The 12,916-nt window shown below is 58.6% G+C and overlaps 1 protein-coding gene across 3 annotated transcripts in view; it reads right to left on the reverse strand.

Moving 5' to 3' along the window:
* NCOR2 (nuclear receptor corepressor 2) overlaps nt 1–12,916 on the reverse strand; it is a 166,751-nt gene that overhangs the window by 22,510 nt on the left and 131,325 nt on the right. For 2 of the 3 annotated variants that reach the window (XM_025401526.1, XM_025401527.1), the window contains exons 23-30: nt 8,926–9,090; nt 7,708–7,847; nt 7,104–7,206; nt 6,742–6,846; nt 6,360–6,463; nt 2,834–2,984; nt 461–601; nt 117–203 (exon numbers count right to left, since the gene is read on the reverse strand). In XM_025401526.1, coding sequence (XP_025257311.1) covers nt 117–203; nt 461–601; nt 2,834–2,984; nt 6,360–6,463; nt 6,742–6,846; nt 7,104–7,206; nt 7,708–7,847; nt 8,926–9,090 — 996 coding nt within the window. The remainder of the gene's footprint in view (nt 1–116; nt 204–460; nt 602–2,833; nt 2,985–6,359; nt 6,464–6,741; nt 6,847–7,103; nt 7,207–7,707; nt 7,848–8,925; nt 9,091–12,916) is intronic. The other variant, XM_025401524.1, reaches the window with a different exon arrangement.

Raw genomic sequence — 12,916 nt, forward strand, 5'->3', positions numbered from 1 at the left:
CTTTCTGCATTCCTGTCCTGAGTTCCCACCACACTCTGGCTGTGTCTCTCCCCTCCTGTGCCCTGCTTGACTGTACACCCGTTGGGGCACCCAGGGAGCAGGGGACAGGGCGGTACCTTGTGTGATTGACCCGCGGATGTGGTGCTGCTCTTTGAGGTGGTGGGGGCTGTGTCGCTCAGGTGGGATGGCACGGCCCATGAGACCTGGGTGGGAGGGGGCAAGGCCATCATTCCATGGGTCCCTGAGCCGGCACTGGGCAGTGACGGGGTGTCTACAGCCACCAGTGGTCGTCCCCGCGATGATGGTGGAGTAAGATCCAGCACGGGAAGGTCCCTGCGCTGCCTCCAGATGGAGCCTCAGAAAGCCCAGCCTCGGTTTCCCCATCTGTAAAATGGGGTCAGCCATTCCCCCCCCCTGCCCTGCAGGGGGTGCCTAGATGAAGTCTTTTCCCTGCTATCACCTTCGATGCTGGCCGAGGAGATGGCTCTGCCCACACGGCCTTCCATCATGTCGTAGGTGCGCTTGGGGGCAGCCGTCTCGTGGGGGGGTCCTGAGCTGCTTCTGCCATCCTCCTTAGAGCACTGGGTCACAGACATGCCACCTGGAAACCACACAAAGCACTTGGTGAGGAGCTGGGCACGGGGTGACCGTGTGCATGGGCCCAGGACCGCGGTAGACAGGCAGGACAGGCAGAGTTGGTGGGCAAGAGCCAGCAGTGCTTCTATGCTGGCCTGTCACAAGGCCTCACAGCTGAGGCCTCCAGAGGGAGCCCACAGCCTGCAGCCCCCGGGCCTGCCAGCAGGACCCAGGAGCTTTTCCAGGGGGTTACACAGTGGGAAAAGCAAGGCACGCTGCCTGCGCTCCGTACCCCAGCCCTCCAGGGTGCTGGTCTGCAAGCAAGGGTTTGCCTGTGACCACACATGAGCATGCAAGTCTGTGGTCACACACACAGGCGCTGACATGGGGCGTGAACATGTGCACACACATGCACGTGAGCAAAGACGCATCAGCAGAGTGCATGTAGGGGCAGGCAGGAGCACGCGTGTGCAGAGACGCATCAGCAAAGTTGGTATGCTGGCGGGCAGGAGCACACATGTGCATTGACACATCAGCAGAGTGGATGTGAGGGCAGGTAGGGGCACGCGTGTGCACTGACGCATCAGCAGAGTGGATGTGCGGGGCAGGCAGGAGCACGCGTGTGCACGGGCACGGGTCTGTGTGTGCAGGAGTGGATGTGGGCACACGCCTGGCTGCTGAGAACTAAGTGGGTCCATGTACACACATGTACCAGGGTGCCAGGCAGTACACGGCTTTGCATGTGTACACGTCACACCCAGAAGCCTGTGTCGATGTGCATGTGAGTGTCCGACCACGAGTCCGCATGTGCATGGAAAGGTGTGTGTTGCAGGGAGTGGTGAGGGAGTCTCCGTGGCAGGAGTGGCCTCGCCAGGTCAAAGGAGCCCAGATTAGCCCGGTCACCACTCCCCGGACAGGCAGAGGGTTGAACAGATGGAGGTGGCCCCCAAAGGTAAAGGCTTGGCTTTGCCCATCAGCCAGGGCTCTCCCTCCAGGGCAGCTGAGTCCAGAGCTATCAGAAATGAGCCCCCGCCCCACCCCTCAGAGGGAATGACCAGCTGACAGGCTCTCAGGCTTTCAACCACTGCTTTGTGTGGCCCGCAGCCCATGAGCTACTCCAGTGGTTGCCAACAGGAGGGTACCGGGTTGCTGTTCAGAAAACACTCCAAATTAACCGCCGATGTTTAAACATTGGGGGATTGCAGATAAAAACGGAGAGATGGGAAGCCTGGCTGACCGGTGGCCGTGGGGGAGTGGACGGCGTGGGCAGGCACCAGAGTCCTCCGCACTCCCTGTAGTCTCACACCTGCCGCTGCCCGCACTGCCTACCTGGCCCGGGGAGCAGACGAGAGTTTAAGGGCCCCGACTGAAACCCATGATGAAGACGATACACTCAAGGCCTATAAAGGCTCAGGCACTGGTCGGGGGTCCCAAGGTGGGATTCTACCCAGTGACCTCTCAAGACAAGCCCTTGACTAACCCCGCCACCAGCCCTTCCCAGGCTTCCCGCCACCCCCAGGGCACTCAGTCCAGGGGCACTAGGGCATGAGCTGGCACCCAAGACACAGCTGCAGGCCTGTCTCCAAGGCTCTCTCCGTGGCAGCAGGGAGCGCATATGTTCCTAAGCCACACAGTACCACCTCCACTTCCCAGGCCTGGGGAGGGGGCCGCGGGCACAGGCGGAAGCGGATGGAGGAGAGGCAGTTCCGGGCCTTGCAGCTGCAGTGCTAAGAGAGGCGCCCATTAGCAGCTTTCATCTCCACACCCCTGGGTGCCCTAGGCTGCCAGGCAATTCTCTTTCCCGGCACTCGACTCCCTTAACTCCTTCCTGGCAGGGTCTCCTGGTTCTGGAACCCAGAGCCTAGAGAGGGAGAGGATGGGGGCTCCGCAGCAAGCGCCTGGGGCATGGCGGGGTGAGGCGCACTCTGGCCATGGCCTCTTTCACGGCCAGTGAGAGACTGCACGGTTTGTCAGTGCTGTGCTGGAGGTCTGGCAGCATGAGCTTGGGCTTCTGCTCTGGGCCTCAGTTTCCCTCCTATGCCTCTAAAAAGGTTGGCCACAAGTTTGTTTCCTAAATTGTAAAGAACTAGGCGGAGGTGGGATGCAGCTAAGGCCGACGCTTCCCTGCTGCTGGCTTGCATACCTATGAGACTGTGCTTTCTGATGTCAACCCAGCCCTGCCTCCCTGTGAAGCTACTTCAGTGGGCCAAGCACATTCCTCCCCTGGTCCTGGGCCTCCTTTCCTCCCGCGACTCACCCTCATAGGACAAGACGTGGCCCTTCTTGCCTTCGTAGATGACGTGGCCCTTGGGTAGGCTGTCCTCCCGGCTGCGGTCCAGGCGACTCGGGCTGTCCTCGCCGATGATCCTGGTGATGGTGCCCTTGTACAGGACATCAGCTGGTGTGCCCTGCAGGTGCAGAGGGGTGAGCGCCCATGAGGCTGCAGCCCAGGACCCCTCTCAACTCAAATGCAGACACACACGTGCTTACAAGCCCATGTGCCCACCGATGCACACGTGTGTCCACACACACACTGTCTCAAAAGGGTAAGAGCCTGCACGGAACAAACCCTGTGAGGACGCTGAAGAATGAGGATCCCTCGTCCAGTGCTGACCATGAGCACTGGACACTCTTCTGGCTGCTCTCTATGGATTCGCTCATTTAATCCTTGAAACAACCCTAAGGCAACCCTATTGATTATGCCTGTTTCAGATGGGGAAACCGAGGCACAGGGAGGCACGGTGACTTTACCTGGGGTCACCTGGCTAACGAGGGGCAGGCGGGGACTTGAACCCAGGCATTTTGGTCCTGGAGTCTGTGTCCCCACCACTGCATGGGTTTTACTTCTCAGAGCCTTGACATTCAGTTACTGAAAACGGTAACTGGTGGGGATGCTGGGGTTTCTGCTCCTGGGCTGTGCCCATGACCACGTCATGCACTTTGGTTTCCTAAAACCAGGACAAGGACTCACGTCAGGGCAGGACACCAGAAATTTTAGTTCTAACCCAGGTTTTCCACCTCGGCCCTCCTGCCAGCTGGAGCTGGGCCCTTCTTTGTTGCGGGGCTGCCCTGTGCACTGCGGGCTAAATGACAGCGGCCCTGGCTTCAAAGCACTAGATGCCAGTAGTACATGCCTCCCCAGTGTGTCCCCCACCAAGTTAGGACAATTGAAAATGTCCGCAGACAGTTGGAGGCACAATTTCCCCCGACTGAGAACCACTACCATATAGGGAATGAGGTCCCCGTCAGAGGACGTGTTCAAGCAGAGAGCAGAGGCCACATGGGGCAGCATCCTGCCGCAGGTGACTTTCAAGAACATAAGCATCAGAGTTAGAATACGACTTGGAGTCAGAATGTTGGGTGTCAAACAGCAACTTTACTACCAAGTTACCGTGGGACCTCCTTTCTGAGCCTCACTTTGCACATCCACAAAATGGAGACATTCTGCATTGATGATTCTCAAAGGCAGCTGGCACAGACAAGGGATCCCCAAATCTCAACATCCCTCTTCTCTTTCTAGGATTCCAGGAGCAGATTCAACGGTAGGGGCCCTACTATGTCCCAAGACCTGGACCAGTGAGCTCTGAGTCTCTGGCTGGACTTGCTCAGCTGGGGACATCCCCTGGCAGAGGGCAGCACCTGGTACCCCGGGGTGCTCATCGCAGATCCTGGTCTTTGTGGAGGGCAACAGCAAGATGCCCTGAATTCCAGTGAGCTACCCCCAAGCTTCTCAAAGCAAATACTCTGAGCAGCATCTCCCTGCAGTGCTATAAGTCACCTGTGCACTAAAGTATGGCACAATAGGTGCTAAGTCAGGTGACAGCTCCGGGCAGCCACCGCTCCCATCAGGAAAGCACAAGGGGAAGCCTGCAGCATCCTGGCGGGAAAAGCCCCCCCCAGAGGCAGCTGATACAAGTGCCTCTTCCTGTCTCCAGCCCTAACATCAGATGGTCCATGTCAGACTGGGTTTGTACTGCAGAAATCAGTAGCTTACTGAATACCACAATACATGATTTAAAAGTGTGTGTGTGGGGGGGGCTCTCCATGGTGAAACTGAGGCATCTGATTCTTTTTTTTTTTTGAGAAGGGATCTTGCTGCATTGCCCAGGGTGGAGTCTAGAGCACTGTCATAGCTCACTGCAGCCTCAAAATCCTGGGCTCAAGTGATCCTCCTGCCTCCCAGTCCCGTGCAGCTGAGACTGCAGGGATGTGCCACCATGCCCAGCCAATTTTTAAATCTGCTGTAGAGACAGGCCTCTTTTTGTCCAGGCTGGTCTCAAACTCCTGGGCTCAAGCTATCCTCCCACCTTGGCCTCCCCAAATGCTGGGCTGACAGGCATGAGCCACCGTGCCCAGCTTGATGTTTCTGAGCTATAGTATTTTAGAGGTGCCATCTTCAGGGACATGGACAGAGAACAGAAATCCAGCCGGTGGCCCCTGCTCTTGGGAGAATACATGGCACAAACTCCCATTAACAGGGAAGCTTCCGTTTGCATAACGTCGGCTTCCGGGAGATGAGCCCGTAGCCTCTTGCTCTTGGCCCCAGTGAACTCTACTCCCAAGATGGGCAGGAAGTCCCTGGAGGATCAGGGAGCTGTGACCTCCTCGAGCCTCCCTCGCCAGCTGTGGAACCACATGGTCCCTGCCTGGGGCACCCACTAGGTTAATAAAACAGCTCTATGTGTGCAGGCCACACGCTGACTTCCTCACTATCTGGTAGCGAGACTGCAGGGAAGTTTGAACCTCGCCTATCTCACACGTTTTGGCGGCTGGCTCTCTGCCAAAAGCAATCAAAGACGTGTGTGTAACCGGGAGGGTTCGAGGAAGGGTGCGGGTCACGGCCACCCAGGAACCCAGAGCAGGTGGACGCCTGGGAACCTCAAAGCTTCCCATGACTTTAGGAGAATGACTCCCCCAGGAATAGTTAGTAAAGGGGAAACTGAGTCAGGGCAGGCTGCTGTCTGAGTGGGTGACGGAGCTGGCAGCTGAGGGCCCTCAGCCTGACTTTTGCCCAAAGCACTTGCCCTTCCCACTCAGCACAGTTGCCTTTGAAAGCTCCGAGGTTTCAAACCTACAGATTTCAGGGAAGGACGAAGTGTAAACAGCTCCTCTGTGGTGGGATTTGACGCTGCCTGAGTCAAAAGCACCTCCCTGTGGACCATCCTGTCGCCCGCAGCTCCACTGGTAGAACAAGTGTGCGTGTGTGCGCGTGTATGAGCCCACACTCTGTCGCTGTGTTCTAGAGCCAGACACTCGTGGCACAAAACCCTGGGTCCACAGCTCACCAGCTGCAAGGCTGGGGCACCACTTCTGGCACCATTCAGGAACCCTCTCACGCTCTGTCTTTGCACGTGCTGTTCCCTGAGCCTAGAATGTTGTTCCCTGAGATTCCCGCATGGCTTGCACCCTCAATTTCTTCTGGCCACAGCTGACATGTCACCTTCCTCACCTGTCTAAGCAATGTCCCTGGCCAGGCATTCTCAGCCACGGGGCACTAACATTCTGCCTCTGCCTGCTCAGTTTTCACCAGCCTACTTATTTACCCTGGTCTGTTTCCTTCCACTACATGGCGGCTCCCTGAAAGCAGAGTTTTGAGCTGTGCTTGGCAACCCCAGTGCCTGACTCCATGCAGACAAGATGAAAGCTCATGGAGTGAACTGCTGTCCCCCAGTCATCACCCCATCGGCTGAGGCTAATGGTTTGGTGACAATGAGGGGTTATAAGATGGGCTGGTCCCATGCCGGTCCCAACCCATCCTTCATGCCGCACCCCAGGACACCTACGTGGGTGATGGAGCCACGGTATGTGATGGCGCTGTCCGAGGGCACCCGTGTGCTGGGAATGCCTTTGGTGATGCTTCCACCCGGAACTGAGCCCAGAGCTGTCCCTGGAAGACACAAGACACGGGGCTGAGGGGGTGTCTGTGGCCCTTCCTTCCTCAGGCCCCGGTCCTGAGAGTCACCCTGACTGAGCAACCCACAAGCTGTGCTTGTTTCAACGCAGAGGGAGTCCCCCTACCCCTAAATGGTGAGGGAGACGGCTGTGAAGAGGGGTCCCCAGACCCTCTGGGAGATGATGCTCCCCAGCAGGTTTTGAATAAAGGGCCCCTTGGGCATCCCGGGAACAGGGGCAGATGCTGGGGGTCCAGGGCAGAAGGGCCCTCACCTCTCAGCACGGACGCCTCCTGGGCCGTGGGCACCCCCAGGCTCTCCGGTGGCCCAGCCTGGCCCCGTGGGGACAGCTGCTCCTGCTTCACTCCGCTGAAGGGTGCTGAGGACCAGTAAGAGGAGCGAGTCATGTGCGGCCGGGGCAGAGTCCCGGGAAGCTTGTCCCCATCCAACCTGAGCCAGGGGCTGGGAAGCGCCGCCCCTCCTCACCATGTTCCAGCCAGGGCTGCTGAGGGGGGACCTCCCAGCTGCTACCTGGAGTACCGTGGGCCAAGATACCCCTTCCTCACCTCCACCCCCACCCACAGGACAGCCAGAGCCCAGCCTGAGCCACCCAGATAGATGGGCCAGGAGCCTTACCCAGCTTTTTGGGGTCCATGGGCAGGGGCAGCCCCATGGTGACGGGGCCCACCGGGGCCTTGGCATGCTCTGAGTACGGGACGTGGAGCTGGACCGACATTCCCTGTAGGTGCAGAGTTGTGGGGTCACAGGGGCACCCTGGTCCCTCCCCCACAGTCCAGAGTGCCTAATGCTCCGGTTCACAAAGCCCACATGTGGGTCAGAGGCCGGGGCTGCTGTCCAGCTGTGTGATGGCAGACAAGTCACTGCTGCTCCCAAGCCTCGGCCCCCTCCCCTGTGAAGGGGCCATACCCTCTGAGCCCCTTGCATTTGCCCTTCCATTTCACAGTGGGGGAAACAGGAGGTTAAGTAACTTGCCTGAGGCCACACAGCCTGGTTCCCGAGCCGTGCCCTTGACTGCAACACAGAGTAACCCCCCCAGGGACGAGGCCCTGAGTACCTGGGGCAGGACCCAGCCAGCTCAGACCCCAGATGCCTGAGTGGAAATGACCCAGACCCCCAAGAGCCTGGCCCCCACCCAGACTTCACTGGTCCCATCGCCCCCACTTTACAGAGAAGAAGACCAAGCCCCCAAGAAAGGAAGAAAAGAAGGGCTACCACTCACCTGGGAGATGGCACCTATTTGCCTCTCGAGGACGCTGGGGTGCTTGGCAGAGGAGATGAGGGGAGGCGGGTTGGAGATGGTAGGTGGGCGCGGCAGGACGGGCCGGGCAGTGTCATGGAGGCCCAGGGGCAGCGGGTGACCTGTGGAGCACATGTCTGTCCATTGTGGGGCCCAGGAGCAGTCATGTCCCTGCTGGACACACAGCCCAGGCTGCACTCCACCTCTTCCCTGTCCTGGCCAGGAAGTGCCCATCCATGCGCGCCCCTCTGTTGCCCTGCCCGGCTCTGTCCTCATTAGTGACCTGAGTCCTAGATGCAGACACCACTATCCTGGGGAAGCCTCCCACCTCCCCACCGCCCAGGTCCTGATCCAAGCCCCCTCCAGTCTCACCTGGATCCCCTAACTTGTCTTCCCGTTTCCACTGTAGCTCCCAGTAGCCCCTTCCCCTTACAAGAACCAAAGGGACCTTTTTGGAAAAGTCACTGGTGCACACCCGCCCCCTGCTGTGTGCCCTCGATGGCTCCCCACTGCCCTCAGGAGAAAGTCTTAGCCCCTGACTCGGCCTTCGGGCTTGCCTGACCTGGCCCCTGGTCTCCCCAGCTCACTGGGCACCAAGCTTCGGCAGTGGTGGCCGGATTCAGTTTCTCAAGTTTGCCTGCTCTCTCCTGCCACAGGGCTTTTGCACATGCTGTTCCGTCTGCCTGGCATGACTTTCCCTGTTCTGGCTCCCTTGGCCCACGCATCCCTCGGGACCAGCATTTACCAACACAGTCTGTACCAGCCCCCGGCTGTGCTGCTATATAGCTGGCAAGGCCCAGCAGGACTGCAGGACCTAGAACAGGGCCGAAATGCAGCCTCACAGTCTGTGAACCAAGGCAGCACCTCTGCTCCCTCCCCAGGCTCTTCTACCATCTGCCCATTCTCTAGCTCTAAGCCGTCAATGGAAAACATAGCTCCCACTCTAAGCCTGCCCCTCGCCAGCTCAAGCACCTGCTGTGGCTCCCTCTTGCCAGTGGCTTCAACCTCAATCCTGGGGCAGCTTTCTCAAAAGATCTCCCCCTTTCCCTCCACTGACCAGGCTGTCCCTCCAGCCGGGTCCCATGAGGCTTTAAGGTGCTTCTGTGTGCAGCTCTGAGCCAGTGCCAACAGTGCCAACAGTGCCAACAGTAACTGTGCCCTGGCTGAAGGAGAAGCCCAAGCTCGGGCAGAGCTACTTACCAGGTGGAGCGTAGGAGAAGGCTGAGGGGTCCGGGGCATGCGGGGAGGCCTTGATCACCTCACGGGGGGGCACAGGGAAGGGCAGGCCGGAAGTCCAGCAAGGGGGGTCCCCAGGCAGCTTCTGGGCCTCGGCTGCGAAGGCTGGGAAGAACACAGGCTTCTCTGCTGAGGGCAGGAGGCGGGGCAGTCAGACCTCGGGAGCCCTGGCTGACCCTACTCAAACGGCCTTCCTGCACCCACAGTCGTGGCGGCCCGTGACAGCCTGGACTCCTCTGGGAAGCCCCCCACGTCTGCCTGCCCGGGCGCTGCTCTGTAACCCCATGGTGTTCTGCTCAGCAGGGGAAGGGTCTCAAGGTCTGGGCTGAGGGCTCTCAGCTGCCCCTGAGGACGAGAACGGGACCCTGTGGCTCTACAACCCCACAGGCACTCAGCCAAGTCCAGCAAGCCGAGGCCCCTGGACAGGCCCCGAAGCCAGGAAGCGGCGAACGGTCTCTCAGAGGGTCTGTCTGCCCCTAACTTTTTTGAGACAGGGTCTCCCTCTGTCACTCAGGCTGGAGTGCACTGGTGCTGTCATGGCTCACTGCAGCCTTGACCTCTGGGCTCAAATGATTCTCCCACCTCAGCCCCTCAAGTAGCTGGGAATACAGGCGCCCACCACCACACCATGCCTGGCTAATCTGTTTTACTTTTGTAGAGATGGGGTCTTGCTATGTTGCCCCAGGTTGGTCTTGAACTCTTGGGTTCAAGGGATCTTCCCACTTCAGCCTCCCAAGTAGGTGGGACTACAAGCACGTGTCACCGTACCATACTTGGCTAATTTATGTTTTGGTTTTGTAGAGATGAGGTCTTGTTATGTGTACCCAGGCTGGTCTTGAACTACTGGGCTCAAGAGATCCTCCAACCTTGGCCTCCAGAGTGCTGGAATTACAGGCGTGAGTCACCACGCTTGGCCCCACTGTCTGACTTTGTAAATATGCTTTTACTGGAGCGTGGTCACATCTGTTCATTTATTTATTGTCTATGGCAGAACTGAGTCCTTGCAAGAGATTGTCTGGCCCACAAAGCCTAAAATATTTACTCTCTGGCTCTTTGCAGGAAATGTTTGCTGGCTTGTGCTCTACACAATGTTGAAGGAGGTAACCTGTGATGTGTGTGCGTGTGTGTGTGTGCACACACGTATATGTGCATACATATACTGGAAGACTGAGTTTCCCCTGGACTTGTGCCCTGGCAAGGTGGGCAGCCCACAGGAGGCAGGGGGGCACAGATGCAGGGGAATTCTCATTCTTGTGTGTGAGTGCATGGATGTGTGTGTGTGCCTGTGTGTGTATGTTGTGGCACGCAGTGGGGGGTTATAAGCCCAGACTCTCCAGATAACAACTGCAGCGTCAGCCTCAGTTTGCTGAGTGGTACTCAGCACAGGCACTGTGCTCAGGACCCCATGGCCTCCATGAGCCTCCTGTTAAGCTCATACAGAGACTGCTGCCAGACCCATTTTACAGAGGGGAAACTGAGGTACAGACACACCAATGGGCTTATCTGAGTTCACCAGCAAATACTTAGCCGAGTCAGGATCAGAAGCCCACTGAGCCAGTGCAAACAGTGACTGTGCGCTGGCTGGCTGAGAAGCCCCAGCTCAGGCAAAGCTACTTACCAGGCGGAGCGTGTAAAGGGCAACACCAAGAGGTAATGCTCTCTTACGCCTCCATGGCTGACATGAATCTAAGCATGTTCACTCATTTATTCTCACAGTACCCTACAAGGAACTGACTGATTATCCCCATTTCACAGATGGGAAAATGGAGGCTGAGAGGTTAAGCCACCTGGTCAAAGGCTCCAGCTAGCAAGTGGCAGATAGCAGCTTCGAACCCAGGCACGGGGGCTGCAGACCATGGCCTTAACCCGGACTGCTATGCCACACTGCCTGTGGCAGAGAAGCAATGATGGGTCCTAGATTTCAGGCCTGGGGAGATCCTATAAACTCAGCAGGGCCCAGGGGCTCAGGCCTGGCTTCATGGCATCTTCCTGCCGGCCTCTCACCCTTTGCTGAAATCTGTCCTCAGCTCTGAACCTCTCCCTGAGGACCAATCCTGGGGGAGATAACCGGCCAAGAAGTTGAGCAGAGATACAACTTGGGAATGACAGAGGCCTCTGGGTCCTGGGACAGGAATGGCAGGCAGGTGTCATCTATCACGCCACCTCCAGATGAACAAAGGAGCTTCTGAGGGCCCATCGGGGTGTGACAGCGGAGGAGAGTGCTAAGATCAATTCATGATGCCTGCCGTGAGCAGAGCAGGTGGGCAAGGAGGCCTGTGTACCAAATCGCCCCCAATTCTCTCCCAGAAGACTGAGTTTCCCTGGACTTGTGCCCTGGCGAGGTGGGCAGTCCACAGGAGACAGGGGGCACAGATGCAGGGGAATTCTCCTTCTTAACCAGTCCCCAGTGGAGTCAGCTGTACAGGGCCTGCCTCAGATCTGGAGATCCTGCAAATGCCCTGGACCTCGCCCCTCTGGCTACCCAGCCCTGTATGCCTCTGGTGCTTCCTCCAGCCTAGTTCCAGAGAGCTGGGAGGGAGAGGAGGGGAGCTGCTCGATGCAGGAAGGCAAGCTGGGGTTAGGCCAGGCTGGGCGGGCGGCCGAGAGCCTGGAGAGACAACCTGTTCCTCCAGCTGGGCCCAGGGGGCCCCGAGGGACCTGCTTGGCTGAGCCGCTCTGTGTGGGAGCCAGGGGCAGAGAAGGCTGGCTTCCTGAGAGACCAGAGAGGTAGCGCTGGGTGTCAAGTTCATGTGTGTCCCTGCGGGAGCTGAGCTGCAAGCCAGGCTGTGCAAGGAAGGCATGCAGGGCCTGACGCCAGGTGCACCGTCCCCATGGGGAATGAGGCCAGGAAACGGCACAGGCCCTGGCCACATCAATAGGCTGAGTGCCAGCTGCAGAAACTGCTGGCCGGTGGCTCCCTTTCTCCCAGGACAGGGGCCTGTGACCTGGCTCGGCAGGACCTGGCTGGCGCCGTGCAGTTCCAGCCCCGATCAGATCTGATGCTGGCCAAAGCTGCTGGGGCCCCTGACATGGATACACAGCTCCTTCCAGGGCTGGTGCCCCAAACCCGCAACATCTCCCAGAGCCACCCCTGGGCCGCACACTGTACCCTGGCCCCAGGCGGCCCAGCCCTTGTCATGAGGCATCCCGGTTCCAGCGAGACATCCCTGGCGTCATCCCCACACCGGGTTCAACGCCCCACTGGCTTTGCCTCCAAAACGAACTCCCGATGCGCCCTTCCTTCCACCTCCACAGCCACCTGTGCAGTTCAGGCAGCCTCTGTCGCCTGCCAAGAGCAGCGCTGTGACCTCCTGCTTCTGCCCTTGACTCAACAACGGCCAGAGAGAGCTTTCCAAAATATAAATCAGATAACAAGCACCCCCTTCCCCTTCCACAACACATGCTCACTTCAAATCCCTCCAGCAGCCCCTGCCACACCTGAGACAAAAATCCACTGCCTGCTGTGGCCTGAGAGGCCCTACACAATCCGGCCCCCACCTCCCTCACTGTCCACCCGCCCACCCTTCCCCGGCCACACCACCCCAGGCGACTCCTCACACACCCGAGCGTGTTTCCACACCAGGGCCTTTGCACATGCTGTTCCCTCTGCCCGCAACGCCCACCCAGAGATCTCCTGTGGCGGGGCTGCTCCCCCCCCGACAGGGTCTTTCCCGGAGCCGCCTCTTCACTCAACCCGTTTTGTTTCTCATGATGGACGAACGACTCTAAAATCATCTTGCTTCATTACGTGTTCCCTGGTTTAACATCCTCCTCACTCAAAAAAACAGCAGCTCCTCACAGCAGAGACTTCCCCTTCTCCCTGCCGAACCCCCACTGCCTAGCATGGTGCTTGGGGCCTTGGGTTTCAACAAATGTCCTGACCCACCAGCCTCGGGTGGACCCCAGAGGCGGAGGCTGCTGTGAGCTGAGATCGCGCCACTGCACTCCAACCTGG

Source organism: Theropithecus gelada, chromosome 11, assembly GCF_003255815.1.
Source record: "Theropithecus gelada isolate Dixy chromosome 11, Tgel_1.0, whole genome shotgun sequence".
NCBI lineage: Eukaryota > Metazoa > Chordata > Mammalia > Primates > Cercopithecidae > Theropithecus > Theropithecus gelada.